Here is a 21,508-nt window from a genome sequence, read left to right as displayed (position 1 = left end):
TTTAACAAATGAACAGGCAGATTTCTTCTGCATGCGCGTCCAAATGCATATGACAAAGCTTAGTAAACTTGGCAGAATCCTCTCAAGCACTGTCCCTATCATGAGTTTGATTGTTAGATATACCGAACAGGCACAACTCCCACTGGTGCCAGTGCAGGTATTCGGCACCTCTCAGGATGAGGCCAAAGAAATATATTAGTGAGTTTAATGTCAAGTGTACTTTTATTCTACACAGGCCTATTACTGTTACTTCACGTTCACTGTTGTGGACTATTTACTTCAGAAATGCTGAATTGGGAAACCAAAATTACAAAAATGTTATTTATACTATATAAATGAATCATATGTTGCTTAAAGCTTCTTGCACTATTAGTTTAGCACTATTAGCTTTTCTTTATTTTTTAATCTTTATTTGACAGTGTGCTAAGATATGGAGTGTTGACAGTTTGAGATGAATGCTAGGCAATAATTTCATACTTATCCTGCAAATGCTATCAGATACACCATACATGTACACAGCATAATACACTGAGAAAAAGGGAAAAGTCACTCAACTTTGTTTCAACAAATGTGTTCACTTTTGACACATTTTTCTGTGTCAGATATTTTTTGATATTATACCATCATCCAATACCTTCTAGACAACTTCTAATTGATTACATCAGCACTGACTGGGGAGGTCAGAAGGCATGATTAATTGCATGTTCCTTGCTGCTTTATTATATCAAAAAAGTGCCCTATTTGGTTTTTTAAGAGGAACAAAATTTTAATGAACAGTATTTCCCATTCTCACACAGGCTTGTTTCTGATATTTAACACTTCTATAGCACTCTACATCTTCAAAGTGCTTTACAAACATTAACTAACTATTCTGCATGTCATCCCTGGGAGGTAGGTAGGTACAATGAATATGAATGGAAACTAAACATGACTGAAAATCAGAAATTTCACTTTAACAGAATTTTTTTTTTTTTTTTTTTTATAAACATTAGTCAGTCACTAACAGGGTTAGGAAGAAACTTCCCCTCTAGGCAGCTAAGTGCAGAATGAAAAGCTATGCAGTTTCTTGACTCTTCCTCTGAAACATCTGGTTCTGCCCACTGCTGAGACAAGAAATTGGACCAGATGCACTATTGGTGTGATTCTGTAGGTCAGCTCCAATGTTGCCCTAATTTGGTTATGACACAATTAGAAGTTTAGGCTGACACTTTCAAAGCAACCAAGGGGATTTGAAGACCCAAGTGTGATGTTCCCCCTGCCTACAATCTGGACTGGTGTGTAGCTTTGTCACCCCAATCCCTCACTCCTGGGCCCTGACTTTGCTGTGTGGACAACCCACTCCTGGGTCAGTCCATGCTCAGCCTCTTGCAAGTAATCACTCCCTGACCTAGTGAAGGAGTGCTTTGGCCAGCCATTCATGGATTTGACTCCCATCAAACACCCCCAGATGCAACCCCGGGAACGGCTGTCTTACAGAGTTCAGTGCTGTACGCTGCACCCTGTAAGCTCATTTACCTTTGTCCGTCAATTTATCAAAGAAATTGATATGCACCAGCTCTGTCACTACCCACACTCAATCCACATTAACTGTGTTAGATAAAACAAATGAATTTATTGACTACAGCAGGATTTTAAGTGATTAAAAATCAGATTGTTATGAATCAAGAGATTAATATGAATCAAGGAGTTGGTCACAATTAACTAAAAGGTAACTCGCATCCTAAACTAAGCTTAATATTTCAATAGCTTTTCAGTCTGTGATGTTAACTTACCCACAGCTGGCTGCGATGCCTCTTGCAGCCAGCCCCTCTCCCATCCTGTGCACAGTTGTCAGTGTCCTTGATGTTGCTTTGAAGATGGATTCCAAGGGAGAGCCCCAAAACAAACATGCCTTTCTCTTTTAACAAGTTTCCTCAACCCCCTGGGGTGAGGTGATCGGCCATGTCCGGCAATGGGCATGATTTCTTCCACTTGAGCCAAAGTGCTCAAAGGTGCTCATGTCAGTTCATTGTTCCTGTATGCATGCCTCTGCGAGGCATTAACTCTCAGCTTTGTGTTTGTCTGCATCTATTCAAGCCATTTGAGACACACATTTGGGGATATGACATAGCAGAGTTTCATGGCTATACATATGTATGACATTGCAGGAAACATGGTACTATAACAATAATGTTCAGTGCATCACGAGCATTCCAAAAACACCTTACGTGATATACTTTGCATTAGACAATACACTACACGGATGAACATGAATGATACATAAACCACACTAAAGGGTTTACATGTGGTACAGCATGTCACACCAAGTTCCATTAATTTTAATAGGACCTGGGCCTCCAAATCTCTAGGCAGTTTTAAAAATCAAAATTTCAGCCTTAGTGCTGAGTCGTCATAACTATAGATGCCATCTAAATTCAACTTTCAGCTGTGCTGTAGCCAAGTCAGGGAATGTATATGTTGTTACCGGGGTCCCCGACTCCATTATCATTGTAGACAAGTATTTCTTTATGCTCATCTGGTTTAATGATTTCTACTCAGAGAACAATATCATCAGCCTGGATTGTTAACATCATGGATGTTACTTCATGCATCTCCTTTCAGCTAAACCCTCACAGTAATCAACTAGTGAACTAAAGGCGTCAGATCTCATTAAAACTAGAGATGCTCAAAAACTGAACCTCCAACCTTCATCCCTTTGAATGTCAGGGAGTTCAGTTTCAACAGAGGGCCTGTTTTCTGCTTAATGTTCAGAAATGGCCGAAGTCATGCAAGAACAGCCATTCTTTTTGAACAAGGTGACAGCTAAGATCATGAGATTTTCATCATTCAGATAGCTAATATCATGAGTTCAGAAGATTTTGTGATATTTCTGCTATATGGGACTGAAATCTCATGAAAACATCTGCCAAGTCTAGCACTTTCTAATCTACATTTATAAACTAGCTCGGTTTTGGCCTTGAATCTTGAAACTCAAGCCTCAACATTAATCTGATTCAGATCTGAACACCACCTTCTTGTCCTAATGCTAATGAAAACTAAAATGACAGAAGTGCAATATAGAAAAAATTATAATTTCACAGACTTGTGCGGTTATGTCACACAGTGTCTCACTCCAGTGGACTGTAGCTATGCCATCATGGTTAATCTTCCCTCCAAGATCAATAATCTGTATGTAATTCTTACTTCTTCGTTTTTGTGGCAGCCTAGCTTCACAGGTTTTGTTGTATCCACCTTAGAAAAGGGGTATAGGCCAAATATGTGAGCTTCAGTGTGGATATCTGACTCCCCATATGCAACTTTCTGTAGAGATTTCCGCCAGGTATTACACTCACAGACCAGGTTGATATTTAAACAGGAAATGTCCATTACAATTTCTGTGAGAATCAGAAAACATAGCTCACACAGCCCAGTGCTGACATGTCTCCAAGAAGGTCAGACCTCTGCTAGAAACACACCCTGCTCACTAGATTTGCATGTTGTTGATCTGTTATCAGAGTCCAAGTCTTAAAGAGATAAGGCAGTGGAAATGTAACTCTGGCATTCCAACCAGTTCCTTGAAAAATGTCTGAATCACATATGCAAACAGAGACATGATCTACCTTTGCCCCAACTAATTTTGTTTGCACACTGCAGTGGGATTGTATTTGAAACCAAACTTTTGGGTCACTGGGTGCTCCTGAACCCAGAAATTCCTCACTAATATCAACTATTTTTAGTCGATGTCCTGAAGTTTTTCCCTCAGATGACACCTTCTTTTGTCCCACTCCATTTACTGTTTCTTTGCCAAGACTGTGTGCATGGTGTGTGGACATGCTGGCTGCAAATTTTCACAAGTCCACCTTGGCAGACTTCAACTGTGGTGTTTGTTTTTGGCATTTGAGCATCCCACCATCCATCTGATCTGTCTAGCTTTTTGTACCATACTCATTCGCCATAGTGCCCAAGTGCTCATCTATAACAGCTTCTTTGTTATTCCCCAGCAGCATCCCACTGATATAGCATTCCACCCTCTATGCACACGCACGCACACTTAAAATAACATCATCCTCATTTAGCAGTAGGAGTTTTTATTCTCACTTTATTAGTGATAAAATTGTCTGGGTTATCACAAGGGTGGCGATCAGGCCTATATCTCATTAGCCCTCTACCACTTTCTTATTAATTTGTGCTACTTACAGATTATAATGTTATTATTTTTATATACTTAGGAGAAGTAGCCTCTGAATTAATATAGGGGGTTGAGCCCCCATACTCCCATCCTCAAACGGCTTGGAGATGAGACAACACCCACAGATTCCAGCTTGGGGCATGAAAGCAGGGAAAAGCAGGGAGTATGGCCTTAGTAGTAAGTTCTGCCTTCCCCTAACCCTGCAGAAGCCCCTTCATGTAACTCTAGCTCTGTGGACTTCCAAGGAGGTCAGGATCAGCTCTCTCAACTGGATTCTTCACCCTTTAAACCTATCAGGTCCAAGGTTTCAAAGCTGCAGTAACTTGCATGGTTTCTTCCTCCACTCTATGGAATCTTATACCCTCACCCCCACAGTGAGGTGAGTTCCTGGGGGTTGGGATGGGGGATGGGTGTATCAGGGGAGCTCCTGAGAATGCAGGAATGTCCTTTTGCTTCAGAGCATTGCTCATAGTATACATGGAGGAGTGGAACCTCTGGATGTTTTTTCAATGGAGAGGATGGGAGATAAGCCCCCTTCCTGAAGTTAGATGTAAAGGGAAACGCCGCAAGAACAGACACAGAATTTGCACTGCATGGGGGAAGCAACAGGCCTAATTTCTACCCTAAAAGAACAAATCAGTTTTCTCTGAAGAACATTCCAATGTAAACAGAGTTCTCTAAAACAGAGGTCACTAGACCAGACAGACAAGGAGAATGACTAAACACTACATATAGGAATCTATACAATTTCTTCCTCCTGGACATATTTACAGTAATAAGTATTTAATAATAAATATTTAAAACAAACAGAAGGTATATTCATTTTTATAATTTGTAAGGTAACTATGCCAAGCTCAAAAAAAAAAAAAAAAAAAAAAAAAAAAAACAGGTAAAATGGCCATAAAAAGCTATAGACAGAATAAAATAAGATAATACTTCAACAAAGGCATTGCTTTCACATTAAACTTTTTTTCACAGTAAACATCTTTTATTAAAAGTAGGAAATCTTCAGTAATCAAAAGGTACAATTATCTGCTATTTGAAGTTTAAATTCCATCTGTCCATACAGATATACACAAACATTAAAATTTACTAGATTCCTTGATTTATGTTTGTCTGTGTATAAAGACAAGTGACTTGCTTTTCACATGTACAATGAGGGTAATGAATTCAAAAGAAGAGTATACCATAACATGCATACCTTTAAAGTAAAGAGCAAACCTATGTATGCCGAATGTAAAAAAAAAATTTAAAAAAATTGAAATGCTGCCAAGGCATATGTTAGTTTTCAAAATTTAGAAGCAAATCCACAGGGGAAAAAAACCCTAAAATACAAACTTGAACTAAAACACTTTACACAGACCCCATCCTACCCTGATAATTCTGCAGCAACACTATAGGGGCCAGAGTTTTCAAAACAGTTCAGGACCAGCATTTCAAATGATCAGCACCTACAACTAGGCCTAGATTTTTAAAGAGGCTCCACACGCAATGTGCTGACTCATTTTGAAAATCTGGCTACTCTTTTTGGCCCATAAATGGGAGCTGAACTCTTCTGAAAATCTGGCCCTGATTATGGACATAAGCCTTTTTGAAACTCCGGCCCTCAATTAATATTCTGTAATACTACACACTAATTTCTCTCTCTTTATTTACAGGATAAGCCTATAATACTTGTTAGGTTTTATATTGAGGAAGTTCTGTATTCCCTAATTTAGCAAGCAAATGGTAAAAGAAATAATTTTTCAACCCATCGTTATCCAGGGAACAACAAGAGTCTTGACTTTCAAGATAAATGAAGCATGCTTTGCATAGCCGTAAGTGTTCATTTGCATTTCTGGCATCTAGGGTCCAATCCTGCAAATGCTTTCATAGGAAAGTCAGTGGGAATTCCATCTGTGAAGGACTTGCAGGACTGGCCCTTGTGGACTTTAATGCCATTTTTCAAATGTACTTTTTTATGCCTGAGTTGTTTTATTAATCATAATTAAAGAATAAAGCACGGAAATTACAGGTCTTAGTTTCCCTTTGTTCAACATGGGAAATTCCTATTGACATCAACAGGAAATTGGTAAGAGACTGAAGGCAGAAGGTGGATAGTTTTTTGTTTTATTATTGTTTTGTTTGGTTTTTATACACATAAAACCTCTGAATTTAATTCCCTTCTACTATAACGTTGAAAAGCACATCACATTAACAGGATACAGCATATTTAATCCTAACTCCTTGTTGTTTAAACAAACACTTTCAGATAGAGATCTGTATGCCAATCTTCACCAAAGGAAAAAAGTGGTTATATGAGAAACTAATTAAAATAGGAGTATTTAATAGGTACAAGTGCTAATAGGAACTTAACTGTAAAGACATTTAAGTAACATTAACGTTAGAATAAATATTCTAAATGATTAGTCAGGAAGCAGATAAAAATCAAAGAATGATTGGAGAACACAGGAGGGGCTAGTGATGGCATCTATGCACTTGAGTAGCTATATTGGAGAAAAATGTCAAACAGATGTGCTGTGTTTGATATGATGGGTTTGCAAATGAAGTATGTTGTCAGGGAGAAAACTGCTTTTTAAAATAATAAAATTAAATAATTACAAATTATCTACCTCAAGAACCAGCCAAAGTTGGTCTCCATTCTTCTCATCTTTCTTGTAGTACATTCCATAGAACTTGACTACATTGGGATGATCAGAGAGAGCTTTCAAAATGTTGTACTCAGCTTCAATTTCTTCATCAATATCCTAGTGCCGCATATCACAAAAATAAATAGCAGTTAGCAACCCCAAGGCTATATGAAAATTGACACAGTGTGCAGTCTATTCAAACTTTGTCTAAATATAAACCAAAGTCAAATCAAATATTAGTGCACCCTTTACAACACTATAAAACATATATTCAGTTCTGTTCAGTCAAAATGCCCTACTGCATATATTTAATTATAAAGAATTAAGGCTAAAGTCATCTCTGGCTTACATTGTCATGTCAATTTAAGCCAAAGCATATGGTGGCAGAAAGTCCATCAGAAGCATGGGGGAAGAAGAAACTACAGTAGTTCCAGGTGCTCACAACATCCTCTACATGGAAGCCTGCATGAAGCTGGCATAGACCCAACGGTGGGCAATACTGATTGTAACTTCAGCCAGAAAGATTGCTATTTAGTCCCTGGGAGAATTTGCAGCTTTTCTTGCCTGGTATCACCTTGAGGCAGAACAGACAATATTCCTACAACCTGCTCTCCCTTCAATTGTGAATCTCTTCTCTGGGGCTAAGGGCTGGGTTCTGGAAGGTACAATCTGGATTCACTTCTCTCTCTCTGCGCCAGCAGGTGTGAGTCCAGCCCCAGTATATTAGCAGCCTTTGCTAAATAAGATATTTGATTATAAGGAAAAAGTTACTATAATATGACAGCATCAAGACTGATTGTGAAATAATTTACGAGAGAGATTCAACCAATCTCATTGACCAATATTATCTCATTGGTTTCTTGTGCTCCTCCATCTCTCTGTCAGTGTCTACCTATTGTCTCTTGTCTTACACTTAGAATATTTGTGCTGTATTTGTACATTGGCTAGCAAAATGGAGCTGTAATCCACAACTAGGGCCCGTAGGCCCTACTGCAATACAAATAATAAATAAGTTAATTAATTGCACTGAAAAACATTTAATATGTTTTGAAAACTTACCACCAAGCTAGGTGTATTTTAAAACGTCGCACATAGTGTGTATATCAACATCCAGGTATTGTGACAGGCACTGAGACTGAAAATGGCAAATATGCCACTTTCTGTTTGAAGTTGATCTTTCTGTTTTAATTTCAGTTTCAGCTCTCCCCAAACTGTTATAATCCAAAGAATACTAAATAATTTAGCTTGCATTCACCAAAGGCACCTGAGTTCTCCTTTAATGTGAAGTCAGAATAGCCACTGTTACTCTGTTCACACCCCTTTCATTGACAGAGTAATAAATGGGGGAAAGGGAGCCCTAAAGAAATATCATTGTTGTTGAGTTCCCCGTCCCTGCAAATGCATGTGACAAGACCCCACCACTTCTTTTTGGGTCCCACTGAACCTGTTAGTACTTTTGAAGAAGGTTTTATATTGTCTGGGGTTTCTGAAACAGTGCACCCCAGGATCTCCATACAAGATGAAGCCCCAGAGTGCCTGGGAGTTTGCCAGCACCCAGAGAAGGGTGCTCCTGGGCTCTGCTGCAGTCAAGGTGTGAAGGTATTTCATCTTCACTTGGGGACATGGGGATCTCAGCAGCAGTCATCTCGGTCACATATAAGGTATGTCTGTACTAGTGCACTTCCCCAGTTAGTTGTGCGTGTACTGCTAGGTTGGGTACTCCATACCTGAATTATATCCACATACACTGTGCTAGGCATGGGTATACTCTGTGCACAAGTGTGTACACATGTCCACACTATTCCTTTTCAATGTGACAGTAGCAATACCATTTCTGGGGCAGAGTCCCAGAGTCCTGTGCATCACAGTAGACACTCTGGAAAACACCTTGCTGCATATTGCTGGTACTGTATGCTGCATTTGGCACTGGCAGCTCCTGCTCACCCTCTCTTCTGCCCAACTGCATGGAAGATATGGAAAAAGTCCATGAGAATTTCATTCTACTCCTTCTGCTGCTCATGGGACAAATGTTCAAGTGATGCAGTACTGGATATTGGACAGAATCAATTAAGAAATATGGCTGTATGACCAACAAGGTGAATAAAAATCCAGTAGGGTGTCATGGAACAAATGTCTTCAATGCTGGGATTGCAGTGGTATGACCAAGGTTGGACCACCACTTCTGGTCCTGGAGAACCAGCATGGGGTAGTGGGACCATATAATCTTGGAAACCTGGAATGCTGACCAGTGGCTGTAGAACTTCAGAATGAGGAAGCAAACCTTCATAGGGTTGTTTGAGCAGCTTGCAGCAATCCTCCAGGGCCAGACCACTCAATTTCAGAAACCCATACCAGGGCAGAAGCCAGTGGCTATTGCCCTTTGGGAACCGGTAAAACCTGACAGCTATGGGTCAGCTAAAAGCCACTTTGGAGTTGGAAGTCAGCTGTCGGGGTTGTGGCTGTACAGGTTTGCCAAGCTATCACCACTTCATTTACGCCTGGGTGGTTGCAATAACCCAAGTCCCTGAAATTATAGCTAGATTTCAGAGGACAGGGTTTTCCAACTGTGCCAGGGCCATTGACAGAGCATACAGCCCAATGCTCATCGAAACTGGTGAGCGAGTATGTGAACTGAAAAGGATACTATTCACTCTTTTTTTCCAAGGCTTAGTGGACTACAAGGACTGATTAAAGAACATGAACACTGGACATATTGGAAAGCTCCATGAGACCTGGGTGTTCAGGAGATTGGGATTTACTTTAAGGGGGAAGAAGGGACTTTATTCCTCAGAAACAATGTGGTTCTGTATGGTGGATGTTTTGGGGGTCCCCCCATATCCACTCAACCTGGCTCATGAAGCCTTATCCTGACACTGATGGACCAAGAAAGAGGGAATTCAACCACAGACTGCAGAATGGTGGCTGTGTGGGTAGCTAAAAGCATGTTGGCGATGCTTGTAGACCCCATGGATGCCAAAATGGCAACCATGGGACTCCTTACTATAGTGGAATTTAGTTCTTTCCACAACATATGTGAAACCAAATGTGAATACTTTTGGACAGAGTGGACACAAGATCTGGTTATCAAAGCTGTTACAGACAGCTGGATCCCACCCATCTGCATACTACTCCTGGTTCCCAGCAGGCAAGGGAAATCATGATACTATTTGCTTGAACGTCACGGAACAGCTAAGAGAGGTTGTGGAAGGTGCTTCACACATAACTTCTTAACAATGTTCTCTGAAACCAATGCAAAGAGCACTCAACAGCTGTTATGCATGAATACTCCTATGATTGCTAGTGATGACTGTTTGTTGGGGGTGAGGGATGAGGGCTTGGTGTTATCTATCTTCATTCTTAACTTTGCTTGGGTTTCCTTTGTTTGCATTGTTAATTAAATTATTTACAAAGTCAAACATTTACCGAGTTTTCCATGGTGTTTCTGAAAAACATCAATTACTTCAGAACGTAGTTCATCGTTATCATTCCTTTTTATTTGTTTTTTTTTTTAAATTAGGATTTTTTTTTTTTTAGGGAGAATGGGCGATGTAGTGTACCAACTCCACACTTGTGAGGTGAGGAGACATCTCCTGTGTGGGGGTTGGAGGTTGAACACAGGGTGGAGTACAGGGATTGGGGTAGAGTTATTGTCCCTATGAGGTGATCCAGGGGTTCTACTGCAAGGAGTTTTGGATACCAGCAGATGATAGTGTGTTAACTGTCCACCATGCTCCTTCCCATAACAGATGAGTTAATTTAATTGACTCCTCATCAACAACCTGGCCAGCTGCCAGAGGAGGTGGTGCTTCTTCCCAGAGAGATGCAGCAACTGTGGTGGCAAGAAGAGCCTAGAAGCATTCTGCCACCAGCCCATGAGGAAGAAGTTGAGGTTCAATGGGAAAATACCTAAGTATAGCGAGGGGGCATGGCCTTCCTTCCGAGACTGATAGGGAGGAACTGCCACTCAAACCCCAGAGGGTGGGCTCAGAGACACCACACCCACCAAGCCAGAAACAGAGGGGTGGCATGTCCAAGGCAGGAACAGGAAGTATAAAGGGCAGGCCCTCCAGCTCAGTAGAGAGAGAGTGGCCAAAGGAGGAGGACGTCTCCCCTGATGTTGGGACCAGAACCTGGCTGCTGCCCTGCAGAGGAGCTGCCAGGGCTGCCTACCAGCTGGAGCTCCAAGGACCTGCTAGAGCTACCTGGACCCTGGCCCTGTGGAGGAGCTTCCAGGGCTGCCTACCGGCTGGAGCTCCACAGACCTGCTGGAGATACCTGGGCCCTGCAAGCTAGAGGAACTACCTGGCCCCTTTGACCTGGAGGAGCTGCCAGAGCTACTGGCCCCCTGCAAGACAGAGGAACTACCTGGACACTGTGACCTAGACGACCTGCTGGACACCAGTGATGCCGAGGGCCTGCTGGGACTGCCCCTCATGTTCTACCATGAGGAAGTGGGCTACAACCTGGACCACAGGTACATGGGTAGCCGATCTCAGTCTGGCTGCACTCAACCCTGAGCACCTCTCAGCGAGTTTTGGATGGAGCCCCGCTGACCCAGTGGTGGGACACCCTGCCACTGCTAGGGCTCTGGGCTGGGGCACAGTGGAGTCAGGTGGGCCTGCGTCCCCCTCTCCCCTGGCCATCCACACCCTGGGTTTACCACCCCTTGACCTGCAAAGCCTTGATAGATAGTCCCCGGCTCGCTTTGCTTACCCTGCCCTAGACAAGGGCTATTGACCTTTTGCTTTGTATGCCCCACCCTGCTTGAAGGGCCAGGGCTGTAGACTGCTTGCTCTGCCTGCCCCGCTCTGACCGAGGGCCGGGGCCATAGACTCTTTGCCTGCCTGCCTTGCTTGAAGGACCGGGCCTATCTAATTGCTAGTTCGCTCTGTCTGGAGCCATAGATTGATTTGCCTGCCCCGCCCTGCCCGAGGGCCAGGGCTACAGAGACTGCTTACTCGACCCCACCCTGCTTGAAGGCTTAGGGGCTACAGACAATGGAAAACTAATTCCCCTGTATTAAGTGTATCCCACACAGCTGCAGCTGTGAGGGGATGAGGCCTTCCTCCAAGATTAACAAACGGACACGTCCACATTCTCCACCATGTATAGAGGAGTGACATCGCCTGCTCCCTGGACTAAATGGGGCCTGTGTCGGTTCCTCACTCCCCCGCAGTAGATTACACCATGGAAGGGACCAGCTGCTGGCAAGCTGGGTCAAGAACCAGTGGAAGCAACAGGATTTTTGGCTTCAGGAACAGCAGCGGCTCCTCCGCCAATTGGGATCAAAGGGCGGAGCTGGAGTCCTGTGACTCAAGCTCACCACTTTGAAGGCAGCACTCCACCTGATGCAGTACTTTTGGGCTGCTGGAGGTCCCAGTTGTGTGAACAATCAGTAAGGACTCCTACCACATCAAGGCCCAACAAGCGCTTGCTCATTCAGCAAGCTCTATACTGGAGAGGGCCATGCCTGTCAACAACAGACTGTGAAAGTGACAGTCCCCATAGACCTTGAGGGGAGGTCCCTGTGAGCCCTAGTGGACTCCAGGTGCGGACAAACCATGATATGAGGGCAGCTGGTCTTGACAGGCAACCAACTCCTAGGGCAAGTTTGACTCCGGTGTGTGCATGGAGATGTGAAAACTTACCCCATGGTCCAGGTCTCCCTAGCAAATCGATGGCATGACCTGGATAATGGCTGTGGACGTGGCCCCAGATGTGCCATACTTAGTAGCGGAGGGAATTCTGGCCAGTCCCGTCTGAGGATCACCAAGAAAAGTGGGCCTCAAGGACCCTCTGGTACAGCTGGCCCTGGAAGGAGAGCCCCTTGATGATGCCAAAACAGAGCAGGAGTAACCAGGCCCAGATAACCCCTCAACCAAGAGAGAGGTTCCAAACATCCAGGAGGAAGACGAACTAACCCAGGAAGAGAGAGACGGACCTGGCCTAGACCCGGCCACTGACTTTGGCCGTGACCAGAGGAGGACCCCACGCTGAGCAGAGAGTACGAACAATTGACCTACATGGATGGTGTGGTGACCGACCCCCGACAGCCCCAGCCCTGGCCCCAGTTCAAGCTTAGGCAAGGTCAGTTGTATCAGGTCGACCAGGATGCCCAAACCCACAAACCCTGGTCCCAGCTGGTAGTCTCCCAGTGTGATTACCAGGCAGTGTTATGCCTTGCCAATGATGTTCCTGCCGCCGGCCACCTGGGGTATGAGAAGACCCTGGCCAGACCCTAACCTGATTTTGTTGGCCAGGCATCTACCACTATGTCCGGGACTATTGTGCTTCCTGCCCCGAAGGCCAGCTGGTAGCCCCCGCCGCAGTGATGAAGGCTTTGCTAGTCCCTCTCCACATAGTCGGGACCCCCTTCGAGCAGGTGGCCATGGACCTGATAAGACTCCTGAAAAGGAATACCATGGGATTCTGTAATATTTTGCTAGTTATGGACTACACCACAAGTTTCCCTGAGGCAATCCCCCTGAAGAATGCCACTGTTTGTACCATTGCGGCAGAGCATTCTATACATTCTTCTGTGATGGGTCTTAGTGTGAACATTTGATCTACACAGGATCTCTAGGGTCTGAATCCAGCCTGTTCTTCTCCAAGCTTTTCATCTTCTGCTCTTTCATTCTGTGCAGTATCACAACACAGAAGACTTTCTCTACAATGGCGAGGAGTCATACTACTGTCTAATTGTTACAGTCAGTAAGATCACCGTTTTTGGATAGTCTGACAGTAATTCCATGTTTCCATTGGTCAGGCATTGAACAGCTCTGCCAGTTTCATTGGGGGGGGGAGGGTGAAGGTAGTGTCAAGTGCTGTTAGCATTTCTGCTGTGATTTGATCATCTCCCATTGCTTTGTTGTTTTTCAGCTTCTTGACTCTATCCTGTACTTCTGAAGTCTCCAGTAGACTGTTGATCTCAAGCTGATTTAGTTCATGTTCCATTGAACACTAGTGCTGAGGTAGGGCTAGGCTTGTGGAGGGCTTCTTTGAAAAGCTTTGCCCAGTCATTATTCTGTTCTACTTCAGTTGTAAGCATTTTTCCATCTATCCTTTTTTTTTTTTTTTTTTTTGGCCTGTTTCCTGTTTTGAAGTTTTAGTCACTAGGTAAATGACTAACTTCCTATCATAGCAGCAGCTTCAGCTGCTAGGTCTTCAACAAAGCTCCATTTATCCTTTCTTGCTTTTCACCGTTCTGTCTGCTTTCTTGTACTTCTCCTTTGTTTCCTCCCCAATATTTAATTGCTCTTAGCATTCAGGAGTTTTCCTGGCAGTGCTTTTCCTTCCTTGATATGCCGCCATATCGCTTGATTTATCCAATTCTTGCTGTGTCTCTGCTGATATCTCACTGAAACTGCTGCAATTTGTATCATGTCTCTGAGCACTGCCCATTTTTCTTCAGGTCCAGTCAGTGTCTCACCTTCTTCTGCCTCTGGCAGTGAATCAGAGCTGTTCCTTAGCTCAAGATGGAATTTCTCACAGTAATATTTTGTTCTCAGTTCTGTAGTGTTGGTTTTCTTTGCCACTTTCCATTTCAAGTTGATCTTTCTCCATTTTAATTTCAGTTTGGCAATACAAAGATTGTGATTGCTGCTGACATCTGCTGCTCGATATGCCCTTGTCTTGGACAGATGATCTGTATCTCGAGCTGATGCAGATTGATCCATCTGTTTTTTGCTTTGCCATCTGGTGAATTTCATGTTTCTTTACAAATGTCTTTAGGAGGGAAGAGGGTGTGACAGTTATAGTAACTTCCTACAATATCCCGGATAAATATCCTTGAATTACTTTTAACTATTTTAGGAGTTCATTGTATTTAAAATGCAAATCTTTATATTATTAGGAGACTGTATGGAACTTCTTTAAAAGGAAGGCAGGATGAATGCAATCACTGGGAAGTACTGCAGGCTTCAAAAGACTATATTGAACAATTGGCAGAAAAATTATCTTTTGGGACAATAAATACTAAGTGGAATTCCTAAGAAGTATTCAGGAGGAGGGGACTGCAAACTCTGACCTGTAGATTCAGCTTTTGAAGCTTCACTCTGAGCTTTTGTCTGCTGATCACGTGAGGACAGTTCCAAGACAAACTGTATAATGAGTTAATTAAGGACTTGTCTACACTTGAAATGATACAGCAGCATGGCTGGAGCACTGCTTCAGCATAGACTCCCCCTACGTCAACAGGAGGGGTTCTCCCATTTTGAAGAAGTAATCCACCTCTCTGAGAGGGATTCACAGCCCATGCTTCCACATTGCTCTTTCCATTCCTTGATTCTGACACACTACTTTAGGCTTAAAGTAGCCCATCACAAGGAGTAAATCATATTTTGGTATTCCAATCACACTTTGGAAGAAATTATAGAACTTATTTTTATCCTTGTAGCAGGTTCATGCAGGCCTCCCTGCTCGTCAGGTCCTTTGTGCCCACAAACCACACACAGTCCTCAGCTTCGTGCTCCCACTGTTGCTCTTTATTTACAGGCTTGCCCACCACCAACTATATGGAGCTACAGTCCCAGGCTAGCGCCACACAGTCTCAGCCCCCTAATTAGGGCAGCTTGCCTCCAACTGTGGCTTCGCCCATGCAGGCTGAGCACTCGCCCCTTCCCTTGCGGCTTCCCTGCTGCCATGCTCCCCTCAGCCTTTATAGGGTTTGGCTGAGTGAGCCTACCAGCTGCTCCTCGCTAGCCCCGTCCCTGCAGGCTCTTCCAGCTGGCTCCACTTCCCTCTTAATTAGGGTTCTGGTGGCAGCGGGCTGGCTTCCCCCCCCGTCACAATTCTCATCACTTGTTCTTCTGTCAGAGCACAGCCCTGTACGATTGACATCTTTGGGCATCTGTTTTGGAATCTGGCATAGAAGATGCATTGGTTAATAGATTCCTTGGGGAAAAAAATCAGTTATCAACTAGGAACCTGTCATAATGAGTGCCACTCCCTCTGAGTGCACATTGTTACTACAACCTGAATAGATTAGATGTTTTCTTCTTTCTTAAAGTGCTTCTTATCCATATCTCTCAGGCTGCTATCATTGCTGCCCAAGATTTGGAGTCCATATTTGTCCTTCTCCCTCATGAGCTGTGGGATCTTGGAATGTGAGAACGAATGTTTCAAACGTAACCGCCTGCTTGCAGTTTGATGTGGCTGCGTGTCCCAAGTCTGGATGAAGTGGGGCAGATTGAGCACAAGGTGAACCACTTATCTTGGTTAAAACAAACAAAGAACCCTCCCCTCAACCCCCAAATCCTCTCTGATGATAGAAATAGAACCAGCCTACCATTCCAGTAAAAATGGCTGCTCAGCAGAGAATGCCATTGATCACTCACATGCTGCATGAAGGTTCTGGTGAAACCCAGTCTCTGGAAGTGAGGACTAAAAAAGGTTGGTGTTGGCAGAAAGGAAACACTTCAAAGTTGGTTATTGGAACATGAGAACTGAGAAAGTACTGCCTTCCAAACTCTGTCTGGCCCAGACCAGCACCTACATCAGCTGCCTAAAGCTGAATCCAGACAAAATGCAAATGCTGCTGGCGAAATAAGAAAAAGCTTTGACGTTCCAACCTCTGTTTTCACCTTGCCCTCTATTCAAACATAACTGCTCATAAATTGCCGCCTCAGTGCTCATCTCAGTACACCAGCTACCCATCAAATACTGGGTGAAATTACATCTCATTGTTAAACTTAGGCCAGTCCCAGTAGGACCTTGAACATACCTCAGAGCCTCTCTCTGTGTGATGACCTCCCATGACATCTTAAAGTTAAAAACTTCAGAGTTCCTGTGGAACTTAAGTATGAAGCTTATGGGAATGGGAGGGAGGTTCTCTTAGCCATAGGACACAGACTTTGGATCTCATTACCAGCGGAGGCCAGAATCACCACCAACCTGCCTTCCAAATGAAAAAGTAAAACTAATTCTTCAAAATTAGTGTTCCCACAGAAACTTCAAAACAGGAATTAAGCGGAGAAGGAAGAAGAGAGGAGGATGGGGCGGGGGGGGGGGGGGAAGGAGAAGGAGATAAAGGTAAAAAGGGAGGAGAAGACGGACTGTGTGTGTCTGGTAGGAGAAGAGAATAAATTAAAAACAAAAAAGTTAAAGGCCACAATAGATACACCATAGCCATGGCTGCCTCAGGGAAATTGAGAGGAAAATTTGACCACTGTCCTGCTGTGATTTAATAGAGGTTATTGTCTCCTGAGGGGGACTCCGATATTATGTGGCTTGCTCCATTATAATAAGAAGTGAGTGAAAGAGAGAGACGGACTATGAATAGAATATTCATTCCATCTATAACAGGAAGGATATCGTCTTCATTTTATGGGGGAAGATAAATATGTTAACTTGATATATTTGGTTATGTTTATCTTAATAAAACATTGCATAAAACCCAAACTGCTCATAAGTCACATTTCACAATCAATAAAGAGATATTTTAATAATAATTGACATTAAGATTTTTAGCCAAATTATCCTTCTATCAAAATTTTACTGTACTTTATAAACAAGGGAATGAGGAGTTTGTATAGTTTGGATGTGAAAATAGCCCCTCAAATTATTTTTATTTCCACATATAAATATTCCCCTTCCTGTTCCACTTTTATACATTTTTAACTGTTATTCAACAAGGAGCATTCAAAAGCTCTTAAGGATTAAAAAGAAAGTTCTCAGTCTCATATCTCCCAAGATCATGTAATTTATGATAATTATTGAAAAATATTTGAAATGTTTATTCTTATGTAGTCATGATTTTCACCCATCCAATTTCATGTTTAGCAATTCTGTAGCATATCTCCAAAGGCAAAAATGTAAAATTAAAAAAAGGGAGCCCGTAAAGTGCCTTCCCCCCTGCCCCAATTGCAATGGGTTCCTCTGCAGCCATTAATAAATCCTTTAATTTAAGCTGAAGGAAAAAGTCTAGTTTATTCCACACATCCTACTTACAATATTCATGGTCACATTAGGGTGATGTGACTCACATGTACAGTGGATGATGCCAACATGTAGATACAACAACAAAGTAGAGCAAGTCCATCCAGAAATTAAGTGCTGAGGAGTTATCCATCTACTGCATTTCTTGCTGTCCAGTTACTGTGGAATACTTAATGGATCACCTGTTTATCCTCTGAATGAAGTGCCTATTTCTGGGCCAGTTGAAAGTTTTCTGGTTTTGGGTAGAAAATTTGGTTTTTGACTAAATGAAGATTTTTTGGAAAATGTATCAGCTTTTTCCTTGAAAAGTTCTGATTGATTGTTGGAAAACCAAATATTTTCATTTTTGTCTGAAAACTTTTCAGTTTCCAGCTGAAAAGTTTTAGTTCTGACAGTTTAGGATGAAAACAAAAAGAAACCAAATTATAATACTCTTCTACAAACAGCTGAATTTTTTTCACTGAAAAGTAACAAAAAAACCCCAAAGTAATTGTTTTTGCCTACATTTTCAGTAAAAAATAAATGAATAATCATTCTGACCAATTCTACCTATTGTCCTTGTCACCTCCCCAATGCTGGTCTCACTTATCCCAGCTCCTTCAGTCCCCCTTCTTCTGCCTCAATTCCTCCTCCTTTCTTCCCTCCCCTGATATCAGCTTTATCTCTTCTCTCCCTCCCATCTCCATCCTCCTTTCTTTCCTTCACCTCTGCAAAGTGGAGAGTGATTTTGTCTGACATCACTGCTCTATTGCTTCTCGGCCTCCTTCAATAATCCAGATAAACGTTCATGCATTCTTGTGAAATAGATTGGAACAAATTTGTTTTCTTCTATCTAGGTATTCAGCTCAGCATGGATCACAAGGAAGCCCTGATTATTCAGAGTCTGCAGTAAAATTGAAGGACCCTGTCTACAGAAAGAAGTAAGATGTTTTGATGTATTTAAATTCATTTAATTAAAATTGTACTCTCTTGGCTGTGTATCATTTTTGCTTTTAAAATGGGACAAGATGATGGATGAAGAATTGCCCCATTTCTGGTGTGGAAAACACGTGAAAAACAGAGAGACTAACAAGAACCAGAGTGAAGATAAATGTAATAGCATGTCTGCAAAATTAAATAAATTTAATAGGTTTCCAGGCCAGAAGGAACCAATAATGATCACCTAGTTGGACCTTCTGCGTAGCACAGACCATTAGAAAGAGACAAGTAGGGATGTCTTATTTTCTGTATTTTGTGGTCTATTGCCTACTGCAAGCAGATCCAAAACAGAAAGGCATTTGGCAGTTCTGTATAGCCCAACTGAAGTAAATGGGGTTCTTTAAAAGCACAAAAGTCTGCCTACTCAGATCTATTTGCAACAGAAGGACCTGTTACTAACAAGAACAGTCCTGTTGATTTTCCCTCTCCTCTTTCAAATCCCTCCTCAGAAGACACTACTTCCATAAAGTCTATTACTGATAATCTGCCATCCAAAGAATTTCAGTTATTTATTTTTAAAAAAAATGCTCTGTTGTATGGTGAATCTACCTTTGGGTCACAGGCTGCTCTGTATGTAAGGATTGTTACTTTTTATCTTTTTAAGATGGTAAATTTATCAAGGACAAGACCAAGTATTCATCTATGTTCTGTTAAGCACAGGACATATTTGGAAATGCTGAACCAATAAATGTCTATCATTCTATTTTAGAAGAATAATTTATTGCATATAATCTAGATAAACACACTCAAACATGCACTCTATCTTAGAAGGGAATGGCTGGTGTATTTGACATTAAGAGACTCTCTCATAGCTAGTATGTAAAAAAAGTAAAAGGGGCTAATGATGAAACTATAATTATAAGACAGTTGGGATTCTGTTCATGCAACCAATGAGAGAATTTAGCACTTTTTCTAGAAGAAAAATAAAAGGAAACGTTTGATAGATACCCAAGAGTATTCAATGCTGAAAACTAATTCTTAACTGAAATTAAAGTTCATAGCTGTGATTGACACTCACCTGTATAATTGATGAGATGTAATCATTCTTAAGAACACAAACCACATGAAAAAATACTTATGTAGCTAGAAAACCTCTTGGTTAAATTGTTATGAATAATGGTTATTTCTACTTTTCTTTCTAATGCAACTGACAAACCAATATAATGAGGTTACATAATAAGTTATAACTAAATAAAAAACAATTAATATTAAAGTAGCTTACATGAACTGGGTCCAAGATTTTGACTGCCGCTTTGCTGCCATTTTTCTTGTTCAGCACCTTAAAAACTTTGCCATATGTTCCTTTGCCAATAGTCTCAATTATTTCCCATGTTTCTGAAGGATCAGGAAAGCTATCAAATATTATTGTTTTCTCAGTTAATGGAAGCATCTCAGATATCAATTCCTGGAAAGAAAAAAATAATTTGTTTTCATTTCATAAGCTATGAATAGCAACTGACTTGTTATAAGCATGATAAAACTAAGATCTGATATTAAAATGTATATGTAACTAGATTCTGGAACTGCTCTTGCATGTAGTATGTATATAAAAACACAGCAAAAGAACTCAAAAGGACAAGGACAAAGGAATTTGTGCTTAATATGGATGGTAGGATCAACATAGTATGAAATGGGGAGAAGGTGCACTGCATACTTTTGAGTGAAATCCTGGCCCCATTAAAGTCAATGAGAGTTTTGCCATTGATTTCAAACAGGGCCAGAATTTGAGGTATGGGTGTAAGAAAAGGTTATGCCTGCTGAGAATTGGTCTATGAAATCCTGGAATAAGGGCTTGGCCTGTCATGGGTAAGGCTTTGAAGGGAACAATGACAAAATCTTACTGAGGAATGATGCAATAGTTTCACCCAGCCCTAGTTAAAACTTTAGGCTGTCAACTTTTAGTACCATGTTCTTAGAATTTAGATTTATATACAATTCAAATTAAGCTGCATATCTTATACAGTACAAGGAGAGGAATCCTTTCACAATATTGTGTCCTTTTGACATATAGCATGCAGTGTCTTGGAAGATGTGTTTAGCAGTGCACATTATTTAATGCTCGTTTTATATACTGTAAAGGGAGGGTTATACTTACATCTAGTTCAATGAAGAATAAAATCCACTAGTGCAACTTAAGTCTTTATTTATATCTGCTAAATATCCAGCATCTACAGCGTAAAAATCAAAACACTCTTTGATTGAGCCAAACCTCTGAAATCTTATGTTCTCATTTTCCCAGATATAGGGCCATGATTTTCACAAATGGGTGGCAGAGATGTTAGGCTCTTAAGTCCTTGTTGAGACACCTAAATAAGTATTCTCCTTTTCAAAAATGCCTCTTAGACGCTCATTTTTAAAATCTTGGGATAATAATTTTCAGATATGCTACACTGTATTCATTGTGTGTCATCAGTTTAAACCCATGATAGCAGAGCAAGTTATAGTACGTTAGCCTAACGTTAGAAACTGCATTGGTATGTTGTATACAACTCTAGATTGTGAATAAAACAGTTTCACTAATGATTTTCCATCGCATGTTAAAATTTGCATATTGGAACTACTTTCTTTAATGTAGTGATCAGTTTTCTCTTTGTTACACTATTATTTATATAGTGTTACCAGTATAAGGATATATGTGCACAAATTTGGCTAGATATTTAGAACATATATTGCAAGCTTGCTCTAAAAATAAAGGTCTTTCAGGTGAGCAAGTAATTTAGATGCCCAAGACACGATGAAAGTGTGTGCAGCATTGCACAACTAATGCAGAACCTCACTGTTCCAGTCTCCATCCCAG

The 21,508-nt window shown here is 41.6% G+C and overlaps 1 protein-coding gene across 1 annotated transcript in view; it reads right to left on the bottom strand.

The window, feature by feature from the left end:
- MYO3A (myosin IIIA) overlaps positions 1 to 21,508 on the bottom strand; it is a 175,805-nt gene that overhangs the window by 143,143 nt on the left and 11,154 nt on the right. The window contains exons 2-3 of the mRNA XM_067562387.1: positions 19,934 to 20,116; positions 6,781 to 6,915 (exon numbers count right to left, since the gene is read on the bottom strand). Of these exons, the coding sequence (XP_067418488.1) occupies positions 6,781 to 6,915; positions 19,934 to 20,101 (303 nt within the window). The 5' untranslated portion in view covers positions 20,102 to 20,116. The remainder of the gene's footprint in view (positions 1 to 6,780; positions 6,916 to 19,933; positions 20,117 to 21,508) is intronic.

Source organism: Emydura macquarii, unplaced genomic scaffold, assembly GCF_026122565.2.
Source record: "Emydura macquarii macquarii isolate MOO-44397 ecotype Brisbane River unplaced genomic scaffold, CSIRO-AGI_Emac_v2 contig_2422, whole genome shotgun sequence".
NCBI classification, from domain to species: Eukaryota; Metazoa; Chordata; order Testudines; family Chelidae; genus Emydura; species Emydura macquarii.
Note: the sequence above shows the minus strand (reverse complement) of the source record. Positions and strands in the feature narration are given on the sequence as shown.